This window comes from Garra rufa, chromosome 25, assembly GCF_049309525.1.
Source record: "Garra rufa chromosome 25, GarRuf1.0, whole genome shotgun sequence".
Classification (NCBI taxonomy): domain Eukaryota; kingdom Metazoa; phylum Chordata; class Actinopteri; order Cypriniformes; family Cyprinidae; genus Garra; species Garra rufa.
The window spans coordinates 23,295,815-23,320,128 of record NC_133385.1 but is presented as its reverse complement, the minus strand read 5'-3'; the positions used below and the strand labels follow the sequence as shown (position 1 = coordinate 23,320,128).

The 24,314-nt window shown below is 36.7% G+C and overlaps 2 protein-coding genes and 3 pseudogenes across 3 annotated transcripts; all 5 read right to left on the bottom strand.

Moving 5' to 3' along the window:
* Window positions 1-4,384: 4,384 nt before the first annotated feature.
* ugt5a5 (UDP glucuronosyltransferase 5 family, polypeptide A5) lies at window positions 4,385-6,380 on the bottom strand. The gene is made up of 2 exons (XM_073831498.1): window positions 6,323-6,380; window positions 4,385-6,224 (listed from the first exon to the last, which is right to left on the bottom strand). Exon 2 carries the CDS (start codon window positions 6,209-6,211, stop codon window positions 4,634-4,636), a length of 1,578 nt encoding a protein of 525 aa, XP_073687599.1. The 5' UTR covers window positions 6,212-6,224; window positions 6,323-6,380; the 3' UTR covers window positions 4,385-4,633.
* Window positions 6,381-9,926: 3,546 nt separating this feature from the next.
* Window positions 9,927-23,848, bottom strand: LOC141301204 (UDP-glucuronosyltransferase 2B1 pseudogene; annotated as a pseudogene).
* Window positions 12,808-23,852, bottom strand: LOC141301206 (UDP-glucuronosyltransferase 2C1 pseudogene; annotated as a pseudogene).
* On the bottom strand, window positions 14,999-23,842 carry LOC141301205 (UDP-glucuronosyltransferase 2A3 pseudogene; annotated as a pseudogene).
* Window positions 17,834-23,848, bottom strand: ugt5a1 (UDP glucuronosyltransferase 5 family, polypeptide A1). 2 transcript variants are annotated; one of them, XM_073831449.1, is made up of 2 exons: window positions 23,730-23,848; window positions 17,834-19,518 (listed from the first exon to the last, which is right to left on the bottom strand). In XM_073831449.1, exon 2 carries the CDS (start codon window positions 19,503-19,505, stop codon window positions 17,928-17,930), a length of 1,578 nt encoding a protein of 525 aa, XP_073687550.1. In that variant the 5' UTR covers window positions 19,506-19,518; window positions 23,730-23,848; the 3' UTR covers window positions 17,834-17,927. The 2 variants fall into 2 exon arrangements, with proteins under 2 accessions (XP_073687550.1, XP_073687549.1); XM_073831448.1 differs by lacking the exon at window positions 23,730-23,848 and adding an exon at window positions 20,509-22,997.
* Window positions 23,853-24,314: the final 462 nt, after the last annotated feature.

The window sequence follows — 24,314 nt, the reverse complement described above, 5'->3', positions numbered from 1 at the left end:
GGAATTTTCAAATAATAGCGGACGAAGCGAGCGGTAGTAATGATGTAAGTTTAAAAAAACTGGCGTTTAAAAAAATATTTTTTTTACAGCGGTTGTCTAGTTAGGCCTTTGGTTTTAGCGTTAAGCTTATTTATTTTTTTTACATTTGTATGTTTATATGTTAAATAAACATCTCTTTCGTAAACTAGCTTCTTTCTTACTGCCTGTGTGAATATCACCTTACACACAGCTAATTTCTTGTTAGTGATTGAAGCTGTTTTTAACGCTTTTAGGGACGAAAGAGCAGTTCTTTTGTTTTGTGCAGTACAGATAACCTTACTTCTTGCTTAGCGCTGTCTCGGTTGCTAGGCGACCGAATATGAGCAACGGGTAGGAGAGGGAACTGAAAGAAGGGTAGGCTGTCCAAATTCACAGACACCTACTTCCAGGTTTTGCGGTCTTCGGAGGACCCCTCCTCCTTCAACCGGGTAGGAAGGATCCTAAGGAGGATGCAGACCCTGAATTTGGACACAGCCATGGCTAAGACAAAGGAGCTCACTGATGACCTGTGGCTGCGCATTGTGGCTGCTCACAAGTCAAGGGCTATAAGACCATGTCTAAATGTTTTGAAGTTCCAGTGGCTACAGTGCAAAATATTATTAAAAAATACACGACATTCCGCACTGTGAAAAATCTCAGAGGACGTGGTCGGAAGCCAAAAGTGACACCTGTGCTGGCCAGGAGGATAGTGAGAGAGGTAAAAAAGAATCCAAGGATCATCACCAAGGCCATCCTGATGAATCTGGACTCTGCTGGTGGCAACATCTCAAGGCAGACAGTCCAACGGACACTGAACACCGCTGGGTTCCACGGACACAGACCAAGGAGGACACCACTTCTCCAGATAAGGCACACAAAAGCCCGCTTGGCCTTTGCAAATGTTCATCTGTACAAAGAAGAAGACTGCTGGTCTTCTGTTTTATGGTCAGATGAAACAAAAATTGAATTATATGGCCACAATGATGTAGCCTTCATTTAAAAAAGGAGAAGCCTTCAACCCTAAGAACACCATCCCCACTGTCAAACATGGTGGTGAGAACCTAATGTTTTGGGGGTGTTTTTCAGCCGGTGGACCAGGGAACCTAATCACAGTAAACAGCACCATTAAAAAGGAGCAATACATCAAAATTCTCAACAACAACATCAGGCAGTCTGCAGAGAAACTTGGCCTTGGACACCAGTGGACATTTCAGCACGACAACGACCCAAAACACACAGCAAAAGTGGTGACGAAATGGTTAGCAGACAAAAACATTAACGTTTTGCAGTGGCCCTGCCAGAGTCCTGACTTAAATCCAATTGAGAATAAAGATGAGTAATAATTTTTTTCACAATGATGCCTCTTGTACATCATCTTAGTATCTTCTGGGATACGTCTGTGTCATTTCTAATAAAAAAAATAAAAATAAACTTTCTGGTTGAATAAAAGTAACTTTGTGTCAGAATTTGCCAGGGGTATGATTAATTTCGGCCTTGACTGTATGTGTTTTAAAATGTAATATATTTTATGTTTGGTTAGTTATATTTAACCAGTTAACAGGTTTTAAGTGTAGTAGTTTACGTTTGAATTCAGTCAAATTAACTATACAATACTGAATTGTTTGTGCACATGGGATGAATCTCATAATGATATCGATTGATATTAACTAAATGCATTGTAAAGACAACAGACAACATAAAAATAAAAGGTGACACATCTACTGTAAAGTGTGAGATGAACTTGAAGATCTCAAATGTTCAAAAACAGATACTAGTGGGACATTGCTATAAACTGTGTTCTCAGGTTAACAGTCTACTGCCATCTACTGGATAGTAATGTTAACAGAATAAGAATGAGAAATTGTTTAAGCTGTTTTGTAAGCATGAAAAAGTATATTTAATTATACAATTTCAATGTTAATAATGTGTTTTTATTTTATTTATATTAATAAATCCAAAGTTTGCAGAAAAAGTTTGGGATCAGTAAGAGTTGTAATGTTTTTAAAGAAGTCTCTTATTCTCATTAAGGATGCTTTTTTTTAATCAAAAATACAGAAAAAAACAGTAATATTGTGAAATGTTTTTGCAATATAAAGTAATGGTTTCTAATAAAGTTTTAATATACTTTAAAATATAATTTATTTTCATGTAGCAATGCTGAATTTTTATCAGCCATTACGCCAGTCTTAAGTGTCACATGATCCTTCAGAAATCATTCTAATATACTGATTTATTATTAGTATTATTCAAGTGTGCTGCCATGTTTTTGAGGGGGATTCTCTGATAAATAAAAGTGAAAAAGAACAGCATCTATAGAAAATAGAAATCTTTTCTGACAATATAGGTATTTGCCATCACTTTCTATCAATTTGACACATGCTTGCTGAATAAAAGTATTAATTTCTTAAAAAAAAGAAAGAATAAAAATCTACTGAACCCCAAACTTTTGAACAGTATAGTGTATATTGTTAGAAAAGATTTCTGTGTTAAATAAATGCTGTTGTTTTTAACTTTTTATTCATCAAAGAATCCTGAAGAAAAAATAAATAAATTACGTTTATTAGTATCAACATTGATACTAATCCTAAAAATCCTAAATAACATTAAAAATCCTACTGATCCCAAACTTTTGAACACCAGTGTAAGTAAAAGTAAATAAATAAATAAATGTTGTGCTCTTTGAACAAATCCAGCTTCATTAAAAATTCATAAAGAATTAACTATTCTTCAAGATTTAATATTATTTAAAATGAATATTATAATTAAACAACACCATTCTATCATTTCATCACCTGTATAGCAATTGATTGGGTCTCTCTCATTGCACTCTAGTTTGCAATTGTTTGCACTTGTACCCAACTGAGCGGGCAAACATGGCACTTCATGTCATGCGCAAGCTGTTCACACTGGCTCGGACCAGAATAGATGCTAACTGTGATATCTCTATTTACATAAACATCACGTTTTCACCAGTTTATATATGGATGCATGAAAACTGTTTCCTAAAACTGACACAGTCCATTCAGGCGATGGTAAACAAGTGCTGGAAACATCTTCCATTAGAAATGCCAATACATACCAAGGAAGTTTTAACTTCCGCATTCTGTAGAAAGAATTTGCATGTAAGTAGAAAAGCAAGTTGTGTTCCAGAGTAATGCAATGCACACTAGGGAAACGGCAATGTTGCAAATAATGTTTCAAACTTATGCTGTAATGCAGAGTTTCAACATATTCAAATATGTTTTGAGCGTTTTAGGGATTTTAGGGAAACTGTTTAACTGCAGCAGTACTTATTGTACTGTATGTGATAATAACATAATATCTAGAGGATATTGGGCAATGAGCAATAAAAAGAACAAAATAGACGTGCAGTGATGCTGATGGAGCCTGTGATGTCTGATGATGCCTCTGGTGTTCTTCCAGCATATTATTCCCGTTGCTAATTAAAACAACAGTGTGTCATTTGCATATCATTTGCACCATGTCCTCCAGACAAGGTTGAGCAACAGGACGCATGATAGTTTGACAAAATAACAGTTAAACTTTATTTATTTAATGTTTTTTTTTTTTTAAAGAAGTCTCTTCTGCTCACCAAGCCTGCATTTGTTTGATCCAAAGTACAGCAAAAACATAAAGTTCTGAAATATTTTTTACTATTTAAAATAATTGCTTTCTATTTTAATACATTTTCAAATGCAATTTATTTCTGTGATTTCAAAGCTGTTTTTTTAGCATTATTACTCCAGTCACATGATCCTTCAGAAATCATTCTGATGTTCTGATTTGCTGCTCAAAAACATTTATTATTATTATTATTATAATTATTATTATTTTGTTGTTGAAAACAGCTAAGTAGATTTTTTTAGGTTTCTTTGATGAATAGAAAGTTCAGAAGAACAGCATTTATCTGAAACAGACAAAAAATATACTGAATCCAAGCTTTTTAATGAAACATGAATGCATGAATGTTACAAAGCTTTTTATTTCAGACAAATGCTGATCTTTGGATCTTTCTATTCATCAAAGAATCCTAAAAAATGTACTCTGTTTAAAATATTGATGATAATCATAATAAAAATGCTTCTTGATTAGCACATCGGCGTATTAGACTGATTTCAGAAGGATCATGTGACACTGAAGACTGGAGTAATGATTCTAAAAATGTAGCTTTGATCACAGGAATAAATTACATTTTTAAATATATTCAAATAGAAATTGGTTATTGTAAATAGTAAAAATATTTTTTTGCTGTACTTTGGATCAAATAAATGCAGGCTTGATGAGCAGAAGAGAATTTTTTCTTGTATTTTTTTGTCCTTATAAAAATTGTGCTCAGAAATTTTAGATTTAACTTAAACAAAAAATGTAAACCACAAAGTACAGTTTATTCCTTTTTCCCCACTCATTGTTGTGTACATAGTTTTTTACAAATATAAAAATATATATACAAATTGTAATGAGGTTTGGCAGCTTTTTGATTTTAAATTCTCTATAAAAACAAATAAAAGGATTCATTTTAAGAAAAGGGTTCATATATGTTTCACATTATATTCTCATTCAACTAAATAGAAATCAATTATAGAATCAATTCTTGAGATTCAGTCTAAATATTCAATCACTCAGCTTTAATTTTCCTCTTAAATACTATTTTACAACACAGACATTTCATGATGGAGTAAATCATGAAACAAAGCAATACAACTATCATCAGTAGAGTGAAAACAACATCTATACAGTGGTACTCAATCCAGGACATTCTGAAAGACTGTGTTCGTAAATGAGTAGCTCCACCATTCCTCATGACAAACTCAATCCAGAAGACAGCACGATCAAGAGGTTTCATTGGCTGGTCGTGGTGCAGCTTGGACAGTCTTTGCATGTTCTCTCTGTAAGATGAGTTATATAGCACTTCCTCCAGTGCCTGTAAAAACATCGTCTTGTTCAGCTCCGCAATATCCACAAGTTTAGCTGTGCCTCTAACTTTCATTCTAGAAAGATTGTCAGGTTGATCAAATACTATAGGTAGGCCCAAAATGGGCACCCTGTGATAAATGGCCTCTTGGATGCCATTAGTGCCTCCGTGTGTTATAAACACTTTAGTCTGAGGATGTCCAAGAAGGTCATTCTGAGGTAACCAGTCAACAAGTAATGTATTATCACCAATATTGGCAGGTCGAGGTCCGGTGTGTCTCCAAATGACCTTCTGGGGCAATCTGGCAAAAGCGGCAGCGATTTCCTCTGTGATGTCTTGTGGAAGATGGCTAAAAAGTGTTCCTAGGGACATGACAATGAGTCCATGATCTCCTGAGCTCTGCACAAACTCATCAAGATCAGCCGGAAGCGGCTTGGCGGGTTTACACTGGAAGCCAGCCATATAGACGATGTTAGGCATTGTAGGTCGCGGAAACTCAAACGTAAAATCGTTTCTCATGAGCCAGATGTCTGCATCCCGAAGGAGGGATTCGTAATTAATTTCAGATCCAAAGTATTTATTGCAGAAAGATTGGTAATGTGAGGAGATAAACCTGGCTTTGTGATAACGCGAAAACATGTATCCCATTATGTTCTGTATACGTTGACCAAACGTCATCTTATCTGTCAGCTCTACTCCTGGTACAGGAACATACGATAGTGGTGAAGGAGCTATTTCGTAATGTGCCTCTCCATGCATCGTCCAACGGACGTTCAGCACAAGAGGGAGACCAAGACGGTGTGCCAGAAAAACTCCACCTCCAAAAGCCGGATCTGTCAGAACCAGGTCATACTTTGCGGTCTGGAGGGAAGCCATTAGGTTTTTATTTTCAAAGATTTTCCCCATCAACACAAGCTGATTGCGATGCATCTCTTCAAACACTGTTCCAACCTCTGAGGCCAGTGTGAGGTGGGTCCAAAAAGACAGTTTCTCTCTTCTGATGACCAGGATATGTTTTGCAAATGCGTCAAGTAGCTCCTCTCCAATGCCACCGCTATTATAAACAGTGATGGAGGTGTAAAAAGGAGACTCTTCCTTGATATACCAGCTGTTTGAGGCTCTAAGCACGGTAACATTGTGACCTCTTGTGTGTAATTCCTCAATCAAGACCTTCATGTTCACCCAGTGACTTCCATCTAGTGGATACACTAACACTTTACCTCCAAACACTTGAGATAATATGGTCAAGAATGCTAACAAAGTGGCCGGAAGGTAATGCATCTTCTTTTTTAGCCTTTAGTGAAAGAAGGTTGATTACAACACATTAGAATTGAGTTTCATGTCAACGCTTATTACTGTTTACATAAAATGAAGGTAGGCTAATGTACTCACCACACAAAGTTAATTAGCTGGTGAGGAAAATCCAAGTATGTGCCCGACCAGGTAAAACACTGACTGCATTCCTACTAAAATGGCTGAAACAAGCCTAGCCATGCTAATATGTGCAATTCAATGGGAGTGTACAACACAACAGAAATTTGATACCAATGAAACTTCCTCTGTGCGTACAAACTTGTCTAAGCTTGTACGTGATATTGTTGTGAGAAGTGCATAGATTTAGTAGAGTACCTTATGTCCTCTATATTATTAAAAATGTCAAAATTATTAGGATATTAAAGGAACACTCCACTTTTTTTGGAAAAAGGCTCATTCTCCAACTCCCCACGAGTTAATAAGTTGAGTTTTACCATTTTGAAATCCAGTCAGCCATTCTCCTGTTCTGGCGATATCACTTTTAGCATAGCTTAGCATAGATCATTGAATCCTATTAGACCAGTAGCATCGCATTCAAAAATGACCAACGAGTTTCGATATTTGTCCTATTTAAAACTTGTCTCTTCTGTAGTTATATCATGGACTAAGACCGGTGGAAACGCAAAGCTTCAATTTTCTAGGCTGATAAGATTAGGAACTACACTCCCATTCCGGCGTAATAGTCAATGAAGTTTGCTGCCGTAATAAGGAGCAGTAATACATGTGCAAATGCTAAACTAGCTGGGAACTCATTTCTGATAATACTCCGCCTGCTTCGGCCATATTACGGCAGCAAACTTCCTTGACTATTACGCCAGAATGGAAGTGTAGTTCCTAATCTTATCAGCCTAGAAACTCGCAGCTTTGCATTTCCACCAGTCTTAGTACACGATATAACTACAGAAGAGTCAAGTTTTAAATACAACAAATATGGAAACTCGTTGGTCATTTTTGAATGCGATGCTACTGGTCTAATAGGATTCAATGATCTATGCTAAGCTAAGCTAAAAGTGATATCGCCAGAACAGGAGAACGGCTGAATGGATTTCAAAACGGTAAAAATCAACATATTAACTCGGGGGGAGTTGGAGAATGAGCCTATTTCCAAAAAAAGTGGAGTGTTCCTTTAAGTAAAGATCATGTACCATGAAGATATTATGTAAGTTTCCTACCATAAATATATCAAAACTTAATTTTTGATTAGTAATATGCATTGCAAAGAACTTAATTTGGACAACTCTGAAGGCGATTTTCTCAATATTTAGTTTTTTGCACCCTCAGATTCCAGATTTTCAAATAGTTGTAGGAGAAAAAGGGCAATTTACTGTAAAGCACACACCGTTGCACATTATTAATACACAAATTAAACTAGTGAGAATATAAAAAAATATGATTGTCTATAATGTGCCTATAGTTGTAGATATTCATATATTTAGTCTGACTCTGACACGAATCTCAAAAAGTGGCATAAAACTGACATCCTCATTTAAATTCAATTTATTTACGTGCTGTATTTCTTTCCAACGCATAGGCCTACTTTCTCATTTGAGTCCAGTCTGTTAAGACAGGCTGTTCCTCAGAGTTGCTTCCTATTTATTCATTTAAACTTTGTTATATTTATTATTTTAAAATAGGGGGAAAAACAACAGATAATTTCTTTTTCACTTAATTACATACATTTAGGACAATTCAATGCAAATAGAATAGTGTTTCACTGCAGTTCATGCAAACTCCACACAGAGAGGCATCCGGGCTCAGCTGGGGCTCGAACCAGGGTCCTTCTCGCTGTGAGGCAACAGTGCTACCTGCTGAACCACCATGCCACCCCCAAATAATTAGCCTAAACTACTAATTTTTTTTCCAATAGCAAATTTTCCTGCTCTTGCTCAACCAATCACATGCTTCACTGGAGCTCAAGGCAAGTCTGACTGAAAGAGCATGAAATTTCTGAGGTGAGGTACTTTCAGTGCATGACAAAATGAGTTTTTGAATTTATTACATTGTGACTAACAAAGAGTATAGACCCAAATAAAATAGCTTAGTAAACCACTAAATCTTTTTTTTCCAGTAGCAAATTTGCCTGCTCTTGCTCGACCAATCACATGCTTCACTGCAGCACAACGCAAGGCTGACTGGAAGAGCTTGAAATTTCTAAAGTGAGATACTTTAAACACATGACAAAATTAATTTTTTAAGTTATTACGTTGTGAATAACATAAGGAGTATACGCCCAAATAAAATAGCCTAGTAAACGACTACATTTTTTTTCCAGTAGTAAATTTCCCTGCTCTTGCTCGAACAATCAAGTGGTTCACTGAAGCGCAATGCAAGGCTGACTGGAGGACTGCAAAAAAGTTACTTTTAATGTACAACAAAATTAGTTATTATGTTGTGAATAACATAAAAGAGTATTTGCCCATACTCGTTTACCAGGAAGACAACGGTGTCACTGAAAAACTTGAGATGAAATATGAGTCATGTGATGTCAAGAATGTCACCAAAACAGGATGCTGACTGGAAGAGAGCGTAAAGAGTGTACGCCCAAAAAATATCCTAGTAAACCACAAAAAAACAAAACAAGCAAAACAAGCTCAGCTAATCACATGCTTCACTGCAGCGCAATGCGTTAGTGTTTCAAGTTATGTTGTGAACAGTATTATCAAGCAAATATGAAGGGAGCAGGGACGGACTTAACCAATAAGCGAAGTTAGTGGCTGCTTAGGGCCCCCGGGGAATCAGGGGGCCCCATCTGATATTGCCGATTATTTGCAGCATTGAACAATGCAGCCAATGACAGACATATCTGTTAATTTCTTGAACGCAATGACCAGAAGTGTTTCAATTAGAATCCACTCACTGCTCAAAATGCAGAGTTTGTGGAATTCTAGGCTGTAGACTTTGTAAAGGAGTATAATAGGACCCCTTTAATAATAAATTACATTTTAGATTTTTTTTTCTTGGCAAACCTTACCATATGACTTCAGAACACTTGGAATATGGAATGAGTTGCATGGGATAATTTCATGTTTGTAAAAATCTGCTTTTGTGATCCGAATAAAAATAAATAATGCAGCTTATATGGCTTTAGAACGGCAACAGGTTGACTTCACTGGTTGTGAAGGGTTAAAAAAAACTATGAGAACAAGCGAGCAAAATAAGGGTTACACTCTTAAAAATAAAGGTGCTTCACGATGCCATAGAAGAATATTTTTTGTTTAAATGGTTCAATAAAGAACCTTAAATATCTGAAGAACCTTTCTGTTTCACAAAAAGTTCTTTGTGGTGAAAGAAGGTTCTTCAGATTATAAAAAGGTAAGAAAGAAGTGGTTCTTTAAAGAACCTTTGACTGAATGGTTCTTTGTGGAACCAAAAATGGTTCTTCTATGGCAGCGCTGTGAAGAACCTTTTAAAAGCACCTTCATTTTTAGGAGTGTAGGCATAAAAGAGCACATAGTTATTATGTTGGGGCCCCCAAATCACTAAGTCTGCCCTTGGAAGGGAGGTGACGACTAGAGCTTGTTTGTGGTTCCTTAGATGAATTATGCAAGGGACATTTTGGACTCAAAATGGTCAGTTAGTTTAATTATAAAGAAACTTTAGTCAGATTGGACACCATGTGGAATTTAACATGCATTGAAAATAAGGCTGTGAGGGATAGACTTTACACACTGTATTTCTATCCCTCACAGACCTTTTCATTCCTGTCTAAATTTAAATATGGAATAAAGAACACAAAACTGTATATTACAATGAATATAAAGAACTTCACATGCTCTAATCTCTATAGTCTAATCCACCCTGTTTAATTAGATTTTTTTTTAAAAACTGTAATACTTTTTGTTTTCAGTTTATTACAGACACAATTGTTTGTTTCTTTTTTTTCCTTCACCGCACACATATTAAAACCCTTTACCAATTAAATACTGTAACCAAAAATTTATAAATATTTAGCTGTAGTCAATTTTCATAAAACAATTGCAAAAAACAAAACAAAAACAAAATGTTAATAAAAAATAGATTAAGTAAAAAAATCTTAAAATCCTTATTAGGTGTTTTGGAACCTCAATAAAAAATATGAACACATGTAATTATATATTTATGCTTCATAATAGATTATACAGTTAGGAAAATTTATAAAACAAAAATTTTCAATATCATGACAAGACCTGATAACTAGTTTTTAGCTTGGTTTTATAAAATACCTTGTACCAAATCTGCTTAATGATAAAGGTAATGCCAACTGACACTAACAACACAATTGCTAAAAGAGAAAAAATAACATCTATAGAGTGGTACTCAATCCAGGACATTCTGTAAGCTTGTGTTTGTAAATGAGGAGCTCCTCTATTTCTCATGACAAACTCAATCCAGAAGATAGCACGATCAAGAGGTTTCATTGGCTGGTCGTGGTGCAGCTTGGACAGTTTCTGCATGTTCTCCTTGTAAAATGGTTTACGCAAAACCTCCTTTAATGCCTCAAGAAACACAGTCCTGTCCAAAGTTGCGATATCTACAATTTTTGCTGTTCCCTTTGCTTGCATCCTGGAGAGATTGTCAGGTTGATCAAAAGATATAGGAAGGCCCACGATAGGCACCCCATGGTAGATGGCTTCCTGAACTCCATTGGTGCCTCCATGTGCTACAAACAGTTTCGTTTGAGGATGTCCAAGCAGGTCATTCTGGGGAAGCCAGTCCACAATCAAAGTATTGTTACCAAGATTGGCAGGTCGTGGCCCTGTATGTCTCCAAATAACCTTTTGAGGCAATTGAGCGAAAGCTGCAGCAATCTCCTCATTGATTTCACTCAGAAGTTGACCAAAAACACTTCCTAAGGACATGATGATGACCCCATGTTCTCCAGAGCTCTGCACAAACTTCTCAAGGTCATCCGGAAGTGGTTTAGCTGGTTTGCACTGGAAGCCACCCATGTAGACAATGTTTGGCATTGTGGGTCGTGGAAACTCAAAAATAAAGTCATTTCTCATGAGCCAGATATCTGCATTCTGGAGGAGGGAGAAGAAATCAACATCGGGTCCAAAATACTTCTGGGAGAACTCTTGGTAATGATAACCAAAAAATTTCGGATTTTGATAAATAAAAACCATATAAACCACCACATTCATGACTCTTTGACTAAATGTCATTTTGTCGGTTAGTTGTAGTGCTGGTACTGGTATATATGAGAGAGGAGATGGAGCTACAATAAAGTGACCTTCTCCATACATGGTCCAGCGGACATTAAACACAAGAGGGAGGCCAAGACGGTGTGCCAGTAACACTCCACCTCCAAAAGCAGGGTCCGTGAGAACAAGATCATATTTACCATTCTCCAGCGAATTCATCAAAATTTCATTTTCAAACATCATGGCTGTCATATTGCTTACTTGCTGATGAACGTCTGAAAACCTGCTGAAAATCTCTTGAGCGACTTCTATTTCAGACCAAAATGATTTTCTGTATCTTTTGATTTGCAGTAATTTGGGAAGCAACGTCATCCAAAAGTCACTGTCAAATTCACCAATGTCTACAGTAATGGAGTTGTAGTAAGGAGACTTCTCTTCAATGTACCAGCTATTTGAGCCTCGGACCACAGTGATATTGTGACCTTTTGAATGTAACTCCACAATAAGGACTTTCATATTGATCCAGTGGCTTCCATCCGCAGGGACGACCACAACTTTACCACAATAGGATCCTGATAGAGCAGATAACAGAACAAACAACCCGAGAAGGATGGATTGATGCATCTTCATTGAATACCTTAAATGAAAAAGAATAATATCTAAATTAATGTTATAGAATAAATAGTGTTTCACAAATTACAATGATGAAGAGAATCTGGATTACTGTCCAGAAATATAACAGAATTTAGTGTTAAATACTACCTGATCTACACTCTTAAAAATAAAGGTGCTTCACGATGCCATAGAAGAATCTTTTTTGTCTAAATGGTTCCATAAAGAAACTTGAACATCTGAAGAACCTTTCTGTTTCACAAAAAGTTCTTTGTGGTGAAAAAAGGTTCTTCAGATTATAAAAAGGTAAGAAAGAGATGGTTCTTTAAAGAACCTTTGGCTGAATGGTTCTTTGTGGAACCAAAAATGGTTCTTGTATGGCATCGCTTGAAGAACCTTTTAAAGCACCTTTATTTTTAAGAGCGTAATGATGAAAATGGAAAATGTACCTGTGGGAACTTTTTTGCAAGATGCAAAATGCATAAAAATAAGTACATATTACTCTGGTTTCCAACATAAATAAACACAATAGGTTGTAAAACAGAGAGTGCTTGTTAACATTTTCGGAAAAGTTCCCATAGGTACGTTTTCGTCATGAGATCGGGTTGGTTAAATATAATGTTTCACCTTAATTTGTACTACTTCATGGCCAAACTCTGCATAATTGGAGGGATATTCAGGTATATTAAATATGATTAACTTATTCCTAGGTATCAATTCAGCTTCAATAATAAGGTTAGATGTTACATATGCAAGTCACTCTATTTTGCAGCACTGACAGATTTTACAGTCTCAGTATGTATAGAAGTCAAATACTGATAACATATGTACACGTGATTGGATGCCTCTTTATTGTAGAACTTTGTCAGATAAGAGTTCAGTGATAGCAAATACTACAGAGAGCTCATTCACAATCCCGTTGACTCAATGATACACAACACAAAAATTAAATTAATTATGATCTAGGTGATGGATTTTAGCCCTTGTACTATCTGTGACTGATATTTGGCTAGGCAAGTCTAAATACTTTAATATTCACAAAAACACATGAAACTGATCTTTCCAGCAAGTACTTCACTCATGTTTTACTTTCTTCCGGAATAAAACCAGACAAAAATATCTAATTATATAAGCAGTCACAAATGCAATTATTAAAAGTGTCGCCACTAAAGTCAAAATAACATCTATAGAGTGGTACTCAATCCAGGACATTCTGTAAGCTTGTGTTTGCAAATGAGGAGCTCCTCTATTTCTCATGACAAACTCAATCCAGAAGATAGCACGATCAAGAGGTTTCATTGGTTGATCGTGGTGCAGTTTTGACAGTCTCTGCATGTTCTCCTTGTAAGATGGGTTATGCAACACCTCCTTTAATGCCTCAAGAAACACAGTCCTGTCCAGAGTTGCAATATGTATAATTTTTGCGGTTCCTTTTGCTTGCATCCTGGAGAGATTGTCAGGTTGGTCAAAAGCTAAAGGAAGGCCAACGATAGGCACCCCATGGTAGATGGCTTCCTGAATTCCATTGGTGCCTCCATGTGCTACAAACAGTTTAGTTTGAGGATGTCCAAGCAGGTCATTCTGGGGAAGCCAGTCCACAATTAGAGTATTGTTGCCAAGATTGGCAGGTCGTGGTCCTGTGTGTCTCCAGATAACCTTCTGAGGCAGTTGAGCAAAAGCTGCAGCAATTTCATCATTGATTTCACTCAGAAGTTGACCAAAAACAGTACCTAAAGTCATGATGATGACCCCATGTTCTCCAGAGCTCTGCACAAAATTCTCAAGGTCATCCGGAAGTGGTTTAGCTGGTTTGCACTGGAAGCCACCCATGTAGACAACGTTTGGCATTGTGGGTCGTGGAAACTCAAAAGTGAAATCATTTCTCATGAGCCAGATGTCTGCATCCTGGAGGAGGGAGAAGAAATCAACATTGGGGCCAAAATATTTCTGGGAGAACTCTTGGTAAGGAGACGCAAAGTACTTGGAACTTTTATAAAGAATCATTATATACGTCAACACGTTCTTTACTCTCTGAGTGAATGTCATCTTGTCAGTTAGCTGTAACCCTGTAATAGGTATATATGAGAGAGGAGATGGAGCAATATCTAAATGGGCTTCTCCATACATGGTCCAGCGGACATTAAGCACAAGAGGGAGGCCAAGACGGTGTGCCAGTAAGACTCCACCTCCAAAAGCAGGATCCGTAAGAACAAGATCATAATCAGCATCTTTCAGGGAATTCATCAAGGTGTCGTTTTCAAACATGGCAGCTGTCATATTGCATATTTGCTGATGAAACTCCGTAAACTTCCTGTAAACTTCATCAGCAACTGCCATTTCGCTCCAAAATGATGTACCTTGTCTCTGCATTTTCAGTAGGTGAGGGAGAAACTTCTCCATGAAGTCAGTGTCAAGTTCTCCAGTGTCTATAGTAATGGAGGTGTAGAGAGGAGACTGTTCCTCAATGTACCAGCTATTAGAACCTCGGACCACTGTGATGTTGTGACCTTTTGAATGTAGCTCCACAATAAGGACCTTCATATTGATCCAGTGGCTTCCATCCACGGGTACGACCAGAACTTTACCAGCATAAGAGTTTGACAGAGCAGACAACAGGATGAGCAAACCAAAACGGGTGGAGTGATGCATCTTCAAAGATGACCTTTGATTAAAAAAGAATATTACAGAGAATTAAAATAGTACACAGGATTTCACAAACTACAATAATGCATAAAATATTTATTATTGACTAGAAATATCATGAAACTAAGTGTTAAAAAATAACACCTTTTACTTTCAGGTTGTAATCTGTAAAACTCCTAAATTGTCAGCAGAGACAGTCGTACAGGTTTGAAATGACCTGCGTGTGAGTAAATGATGATAGAATTTTAGTTTTTAGGTGAACGAATCCTTTAAAACAAGTTTAAAAAGCTGACAGATTTCCTTTTTAATTAATGTTTAATTTAGTACTTGGACAGATTAAAGCTTAACCAAAACTGATAAAGAGAAGCCTCCAGTGTAGCAGGTCTCAATAAAATGTTTATTGAACACTAACAGCCAAAAATGCAGCTTCAAATACTTAGTACAAAATTACCATCAAATCAAATAGAATACTGAATTAGTTTAGAATTGCACTTTTCAATCTAATGCACTGTATTATTATACATTTACAATCAACATTTAAAAACAATTTTAGATTTCCAGAAAAACACGTTATCACAATCAGGAAAAACAGAGAACTGAATGCTATGGCCTGGCAGTGCATCACTCACGTTTTAATTTATTTTTGATACAAACTCTAAAAAGATATCTAATTACAAATGCAGTGACAAACGCAAACATGAGAAGTGTCGCTATTAAAGTCAAAATAACATCTATAGAGTGGTACTCAATCCAGGACATTCTATAAGCCTGTGTTCGTAAATGAGGAGCTCCTCTATTCCTCATGACAAACTCAATCCAGAAGATAGCATGATTAAGAGGTTTTATTGGCTGGTCGTGGTGTAGCCTGGACAGTCTCTGCATATTCTCCTTGTAAGATGGTTTATGCAAAACCTCCTTTAATGCCTCTAGAAACACAATCCTGTCCAGAGTTGCAATATCTACAACTTTTGCTGTTCCCTTTGCATGCATCCTGGCAAGATTGTCAGGTTGGTCAAAAGTTAAAGGAAGGCCCACGATAGGCACCCCATGGTAGATGGCTTCCTGAACTCCATTGGTGCCTCCATGTGCTACAAACACTTTAGTTTGAGGATGTCCAAGCAGGTCATTCTGGGGAAGCCAGTGCACAATTAGAGTATTGTTACCAAGATTGGCAGGTCGTGGTCCTGTGTGTCTCCAAATAACCTTTTGAGGCAATTGAGCGAAAGCTGCAGCAATCTCCTCATTGATTTCACTTAGAAGTTGACCAAAAACAGTTCCTAAGGACATTATGATGACCCCATGTTCTCCAGAGCTCTGCACAAACTTCTCAAGGTCATCTGGAAGTGGCTTGGCTGGTTTGCACTGGAAGCCACCCATGTAGACAACGTTTGGCATTGTTGGTCGTGGAAACTCAAAAGTAAAATCATTTCTCATGAGCCAGATATCTGCATTCTGGAGGATGGAGAAGAAATCTACATTCGGGCCAAAATATTTCTGGGAGAACTCTTGGTAAACAGAACCAAAGTACTTTGAACTTGTATTAAGAATCATTATATACGTCAACACGTTCTTTACTCTCTGAGTGAATGTCATCTTGTCAGTTAGCTGTAACCCTGTAATAGGTATATATGAGAGAGGAGATGGAGCAATATCTAAATGGGCTTCTCCATACATGGTCCAGCGGACATTAAGCACAAGAGGGAGGCCAAGACGGTGTGCCAGTAAGACTCCACCTCCAAAAGCAGGATCCGTAAGAACAAGATCATAATCAGCATCTTTCAGGGAATTCATCAAGGTGTCGTTTTCAAACATGGCAGCTGTCATATTGCATACTTTCACATGAAACTCTATAAGCTTCCTATAAACTTCATCAGCAAGTGCCATTTCACTCCAAAATGATCTACCTTGCCTCTGCATTTTCAATAGGTGAGGGACAAACTTCTCCATGAAGTCATTGTCATATTTGCCAGTGTCCACAGTAATGGAGGTGTAGAGAGGAGACTGTTCCTCAATATACAAGTTACTAGAACCTCGAACCACTGTGATGTTGTGGCCTTTTGCTTGTAACTCCACAATAAGGGCTTTCATATTGATCCAGTGGCTTCCATCCACAGGAAAGACCAGAATTTTACCAGCGTAAGAGCTTGACAGAGCACACAACAGGATGAACAAACCAAGAAGGGTGGAGAAACACATCTTCATTCACAACCTTCAATAAGAAAGAATATAATCTAAATTAGTATAGTACAGAGTGAATTATATTTCATAAAATACAATGATAAAGAGAACTTCCCATTAGTTTCTGAAAATTTAATGGAGTTTCACATTCAGTCTGTAATATTTCAGTTAGATCTGTAAAGTTCTTAGACAGCTGTACAATGGGATTGACTCTGTCTTTTAAATGTGCACAATGGTAATGCCATTATATTAGAATCAACAAAAATCAGACTGGTAGATTTCAGTTTAAAGCGTATACATGACATTTTAAAAAGACACATTAATCTGACTGAGGACAGACTTTTAAACTGCATGTAAACAGTTCAGTCATGACAACTCTTGGGATAGGATGCAACATTTTTATGAATGTAAATAGATTGTGCATAGATTTGGTCTTGGCGGACTAGATCTGTTACACTGCTGCAGAGGAAGTAGACTTGCTTCTGCTAAATGCTCAGATCATAAAATTAAGGAAACATGCTGCTGATGCTAGAAAGAGGAATATCACGTAGCACAGGGCTCAGGGATCTTAGCCCACCACCTCCCCAGCACCACCTGCCTAAATCTGCTTGTTCAGGTGTGTTTGATTAGGGTTGGAGCTAAATTCTGCAGGACAGTAGCCCTCCAGGACCGAAGATGCCTAGCCCTGCCATAGCAGATCTAGGCAGGTGGTGCTGGGGAGGTGGTGGGCTAAGATGAGGACATGCATAGCGTGCAGACATATTCATTGAATACGTCCTGGTTATATGGATAAACATGATGACTATGTGGATCCAATTGACTGGGAACACTGAATTGAATGAACACAAGTAGAGTTACATGGCTGAAATATACATTTAGTGACTTGTGAATCATGAAGGCAATAGTGAAGTTCATCAAGCAAGGGAAGACTTTTTTTTTAACTTTCAGTTATAAATATTTACCTCTACTGAGGCTACCAACCATAAAGGCAGTTATAAACAGTCAAAATTCAGTAAATTCACTAGAATGAATATGCTGTGAATTATCATTTTAATTTCACTGAAAAGTTGGTTTACAAATCCAGCAAGAACATTTTTAACAACCAATTCATACAATAGTTGTTTCTATCATGCACGTTTTACTTTCTTTTTGAATAAAACTCTGAAAAGATATCGAATTGCATATACAAACAAAAACGCAAATATGAAAACCGTTGCTATTAAAGTCAAAATAACATCTATGGAGTGGTACTCAATCCAAGACATTCTGTAAGACTCGGTTCGCAAATGAGGAGCTCCTCTATTTTTCATGACATACTCAATCCAGAAGATAGCATGATCAAGAGGTTTTATTGGCTGGTCGTGGTGCAGCTTGGACAGTCTTTGCATGTTCTCCTTGTAAGATGGGTTATGCAAAACCTCCTTTAATGCCTCAAGAAACACAGTCCTATCCAAAGTTGCGATATCTACAATCTTTGCTGTTCCCTTTGCTTGCATTCTGAAAAGATTGTCAGGCTGATCGAAAACTAAAGGTACACCCAAGATGGGCACCCCATGGTAGATGGCTTCCTGAACTCCATTGGTTCCTCCATGTGCTACAAACACTTTAGTCTGTGGATGTCCAAGCAGGTCATTCTGGGGGAGCCAGTCTACAAGTAAGGTGTTGTTACCAAGGGTCCCAGGTCGAGGTCCTGTGTATCTCCAAATCACTTTTTGAGGAAGCTGAGCAAAAGCTGCCGCTATCTCATCGGTGACATCTTGCGGAAGCTGAGCAATAAGGGTGCCTAAAGACATGACTATGACTCCATGTTCTCTTGAGCTTTGCACAAAGTCCTCAAGATCAGCTGGAAGTGGCTTGGCAGGTTTACATTGGAAGCCACCCATATAGACGATATTTGGCATTGTGGGGCGTGGAAACTCAAAGGTGAAGTCATTTCTCATGAGCCAGATGTCTGCGTTCTGGAAAAGGGAGAAATAATTAACATTGGGACCAAAATGTTTGAGAAAAAAAGAAGTATAGATAGGGTCAGCGACGACTGCAATCTGGAAGCGGGTGAAAAAGTAAGTCAAAACATTTTTGACACGTTGGAGAAATGACATCTTGTCTGTTAACTCTACTCCTGCGACAGGAACATAAGACAGAGGGGAAGGAGCAAGGGCGTAATGTCCCTCTCCCTGAATGGTCCAACGAACGTTGAAAACCAGAGGGATATTAAACTTGTAAGCAAAAATCGCACCACCTCCGCTAGCTGGGTCCGCCATCACCACATCATACTTAGCGTCTTGGATTGATTTCATAATTTCTTTGTCCTCTAACATTCTCTCTGTCATCTGCATCATATCCTCATGCATGCTTTTAAACTTCATGATGATTTCGTACTCCAGCTGAAGGCGGTTCCAAATGGAAGACCCTTCTCTTCTAATCTTCAAGAGACGGCCAATCAACACACCAAAAAACTTCTCATCAAATCCTCCTGCATTTGGAATGGTGACAGAATTGTAGAATGGAGACTCCTCCTTGATATACCAACTGTTTGAGGCTCTAACCACTGTCACAGTGTGACCCTTGCTATGCAGTTCCTCAATCAGGACCTTCATGTTGACCCAGTGACTTCCATCTAGTGGAAACACCAGCACTTTACCACCATCTATTCCAGATAATGCACATATAAGCGACAACAAACTGAGGGGTGCTGAAAGGTGCATCTTCGTACACAACCTTTAAAAGCAAAATAGAAGAAATCAGTCAATGGATAATAAAGAATTAAGGACAACAAAAGAGGAAAGACGTAGAAAAACAAAAGGCAGGTTGTTTTATATTACAATTGGATACCAATGGCGGCAATGATGGCTCATTTCCTCCAAGCGGTATATCTCAGTACAGTACCCCAAACTAAACTAAAATTTTGACTTGATGCCACCAAACTAACAAACTTTGGAAAAACCAATGATTTAAAGAAAAAAAGTTCACTTCCAGAACAAAAATTTACAGATCATTTACTTACCCCCTTGTCATCCAAGATGTTCATGTCTTTCTTTCTTCAGTCGAAAGAATTATGTTTTTTGAGGAAAACATTTCAGGATTTCTCTCCATATAGTGGACCTCCAAAATGCAGCTTCAAAGGGCTCTAAATGATCCCAGCTGAGGAAGAAGGGTCTTATCTAGCAAAACGATTGTTTTCTAAAAACTTTTTCACCTCAATTGCTTGTGTCTGCGTGTACTGTGTATTCCGGTTCAAGACATCTCATTTTCTCCTCCAACTTCAAAATCGTCCTACATCACTGCAGAAGTATCGACCCAGTGTTTACAAAGTGAATGTGCAAAAAAGTAAAACAGTGATTTAAGATTTTGAGGTTAAAAAGTATATAAATTGTAATTTTTTTTTTTTTTTTTTAGAAAATAACTGATCGTTTCACTAGATAAGACACTTCTTCCTTGGCTGGGATCGTTTAGAGCCCTTTGAAGCTGCATTTAAACTGCATTTTGGAAGTTCAAACTCGCGGACACCATAGAAGTCCACTATACGGAGAGAAATCATTGAACATCTTGTATGACAAGGGGCTGAGTAAATTACCTGTAAATTTTTGTTCTGGAAGTGAACTTATCCTTTAATTGTTAATTATGGTATCAACCTGTACCTTGTAAAAATGTTATTTAAAAAAAAAAAAGGCCTGCAATGTTTTTAAGAAAAAAGTAAAAAGTTCATACCTTGCACATAGGGTTGCCAACTGTTCCATATAATACGGAATTGTCCCGTATTTAAGGCAGTGTTCCATATTCGCAGGCATAGGCCGTATATGATCACCTACTATACAAACACACTCTCAATTGATAATTAATCATTCTTTTTAAACAAATAATTTGATTTGCGAACATACCCGCAAACCTTCGGGGAAAGTTTTAAGACCAAGCAGAATCCTCCCGGCTCATGAGCTGGACTCGCGCTAACACTAATTTTAATTTCGGCAAATCAGTTTGGGTGAGTGCAAACAAAGTAAATATTTTTCATATATGATTCCAACATCACTGATGCAACAAAATTTTTGTTAAAAAAATGCTTTTTTGATGATGAGTCAATAGCTGCACTTCTACTGCGGTGGCTCTGATAAACGTAAACCTACTAACATCCATCAGCATGACTACTGCAAAAGAAAAAAAAATACAATTTAGAAACATAACATCAGATAATGGAAACACCCTCATTTCGCAAGTTTTTTATTAACATTTATAAAATATCGCAAATCTGTAATGAAAACACCCAATTTAGCAAAAATGCCCATATATCGCAAAATCCGTCACTATGGCTAATCGTGAGAAGAAAAGAATAAGTTTTAGTCGCGTAACATTGATTAATGGAAACCGTCATTTTGCAGTTGTTTTTTATCGACATTTATAAAATATTGCAAATGTTTTATCTGTAATGGAAACATCTAATTTTGCAAAAACGGCAATATATAGTAAAATCTGTCGCCATGACATTGCGAGAGGAAAAAAATGCGTTTTAGTCATAACATTGGCTAATGGAAATGCCCTCATTTTGCAGTTGTTTTTTATCGATATTTATAAAATATTGCAAATGTTTTATCTGTAATGGAAACATCTAATTTTGCAAAAACGGCAATATATAGTAAAATCTGTCGCCATGACATTGCGAGAGGAAAAAAATGCGTTTTAGTCATAACATTGGCTAATGGAAATGCCCTCATTTTGCAGTTGTTTTTTATCGATATTTATAAAATATTGCAAATGTTTTATCTGTAATGGAAACATCTAATTTTGCAAAAACGGCAATATATAGTAAAATCTGTCGCCATGACATTGCGAGAGGAAAAAAATGCGTTTTAGTCATAACATTGGCTAATGGAAATGCCCTCATTTTGCAGTTGTTTTTTAGCGACATTTATAAAATATCGCAAATATTTTGCACAAATCTGTAAACACCTAATTTTGCAAAACAACCCATATATTGCAAAACCCGTCACTATGACATATCACAGGAGGAAAAAATTAAGTGTTAGTCTCATAACATTTGTTAATGTAAATGCCATCATTTCGCAATTGTTTTTTATCGATATTTATAAAATATTGCAAATGTTTTACGCAAATCTGTAATGGAAACACACCTAATTTCGCAAAAACGCCCATTTATCACAAAATCCGTTGCTATGACTAAAAATTATTTTAGTTGCATAACATTTGTTAATAAAAACGTGTCATTTTGCAAGTTTTTTTTTATTAACAGTTATAAATTGGTGCAAATGCTTTGCGCAAATCTGTAATGGAAACATCTACTTTCGTAAAAAAATGCCCATATATCGCAAAATCCATCACTATGGTTTATCACGAGAGGAAAAAATTAAGCTTTAATCGCATAACATCAGTTAATGGAAATGCCATCTTTTTGCAAGATTTTTTTAACCAATTATAAAATATTGCAAATGATTTGCGCAAATCTATAATGGAAACACCTAATTTCGTGAAAACATCCATATATCACAAAATCTGTAATGTAAACACCTAATGGAAATGCCCATATGTCGCAAAATCCCTCACTATAACATTGGTTAATAAAAATGTGTCATTTTGCAACAGCTTTTTTTTTTTAAATCAACAATTATAAAATATCACAAATGTTTTGCACAAATCTGTAATGGAAACACCTAATTTGACAAAAAACGCCCATATATCGCAAAATCCGTCATTATGACTTATCGTGAGAGGAGAAAAAATGTGTTTTAGTCAAATGACATCGATTAATGGAAATGGCTCAATTAGCAAGTTTTTTTAATCAATTCTAAAATAATCTGTAATGGAAACACCTAATTTTGCAAAAAGGCCCATATATCGCAAAATCTGTCACTATGACTTATCACGAGAGGAAAAAAATAAAGCTTTAATCACACAACATTGGTTAATGGAAATGCCGCCATTTTGCCAAAAAAAATTTTTTTTCAACATTTAGAAAGTATCGCAAATTTTTTGTGCAAATCTGTATAGGAAACACTATATTTCACAAAAATGTCCATATATTGCAAAATCCATCACTATGATTTATCACGAGAGGAAAAAAATTACGTTTTAGTCCCATAACATTGGTTAATGGAAACGCCATCATTTTGCAAGTTTTTTTAATCAATTATAAAAGAATCGGTAATGGAAACACCTAATTTTGCAAAATGGCCCATATATCACAAAATCTGTAGCCTTAACTTTTTGTGAGAGGAAAAAAAAAAACGTTTTAATCGCAACATCGGTTAATGGAAATGCCGTCATTTCAAAACTGTTTTTATCGACATTTATGAAATATTGCAAATGTTTGGCAAAATCTGTAATGGAAACACAATATTTCACAAAAAACACCCATACATCGCAAAATCTGTCGCTATGACTCTTCGCGACAGAAAAAAAAGACCCTTTAGTCGCATAACGTTGGTTAACGGAACCACTCATCCTGCAACAGATTTTTATCGACTTATAAAATGTTGTTAAAGTTTTTCGCAAATCTGCAATGGAAACAGCCATAGACGTTCAGCTGTGATGTTTTCACTTGAAATTTTACGCCAGATGTATCTATAAGTATCTTCTCGATACATCTCGTATCATTTGGAGATGTTGATGATACTTCAACTTCAGACAGTGAAATTACATTCACTATACAGTACAGTACAAATATTTTGAGTGTTATCTGTTTCTATATAAAACCATGATTGTCCCTCTTTTCCTTTTCTGATGTTGGCAACCCTACTTGCACACGAGTAGTATCTGAATCAGCTTTCTGTTTGTTCAGTAGTGTTACATGATGAGAACTATTACAAAATTAGCTATACTTAATGTAAATCTGAGCTATGGACTGACAATGAAAGAACATACCATGCCAGATCTGATCTTATTTTGAGAGAATTATATTTTTAAAACATTTGAAATCTCACCTGACAGCCTGGAACTTCTCCTCGAAAATCACCTCGGCACAGTTTGGCGTCCAAAACCTTTTGTCCGACACATTTATCACGTCACATTTATGAGCTTTTCAAGTGCATTCAGGTGCAAGGTTCATTTGAGTGAATGAGCACAGCAAAAGCCTATCAGGTTTCTTTAAGCAGGGTTGTTAAATAATGGCACGATAATAGAGGTCAAAGACCTTTAGACCCTGTTTTGAAACTGTTTTTCTACAACCAAACACGATGAAGGAATTACAGAAAAATTAAGGAGATTTTTTGAATTTGCACTACACATGCTAGATGTCAACATTATACCCCAGATTAAATGTCTGGCTTTGTAAAAGCTGAAGATCATGCTACACTCCCACTATTAAAAGCATTCCAGGTGAGAAGTGAGAACTAAATGGGTTGTTGTTTGAGTCAGTTATATAACAGGCAGAAAGAATAAAAGGAAATCTGAGCTAAGATTGATTCTTCTCGTTTAACACAAAGCATTAACAGTGTTAGTACATCTCCAGGTGGAAAAAACTGACACTAAACAGTCACTCAGCACCTGTCCAAATATGGTCAAAAAGT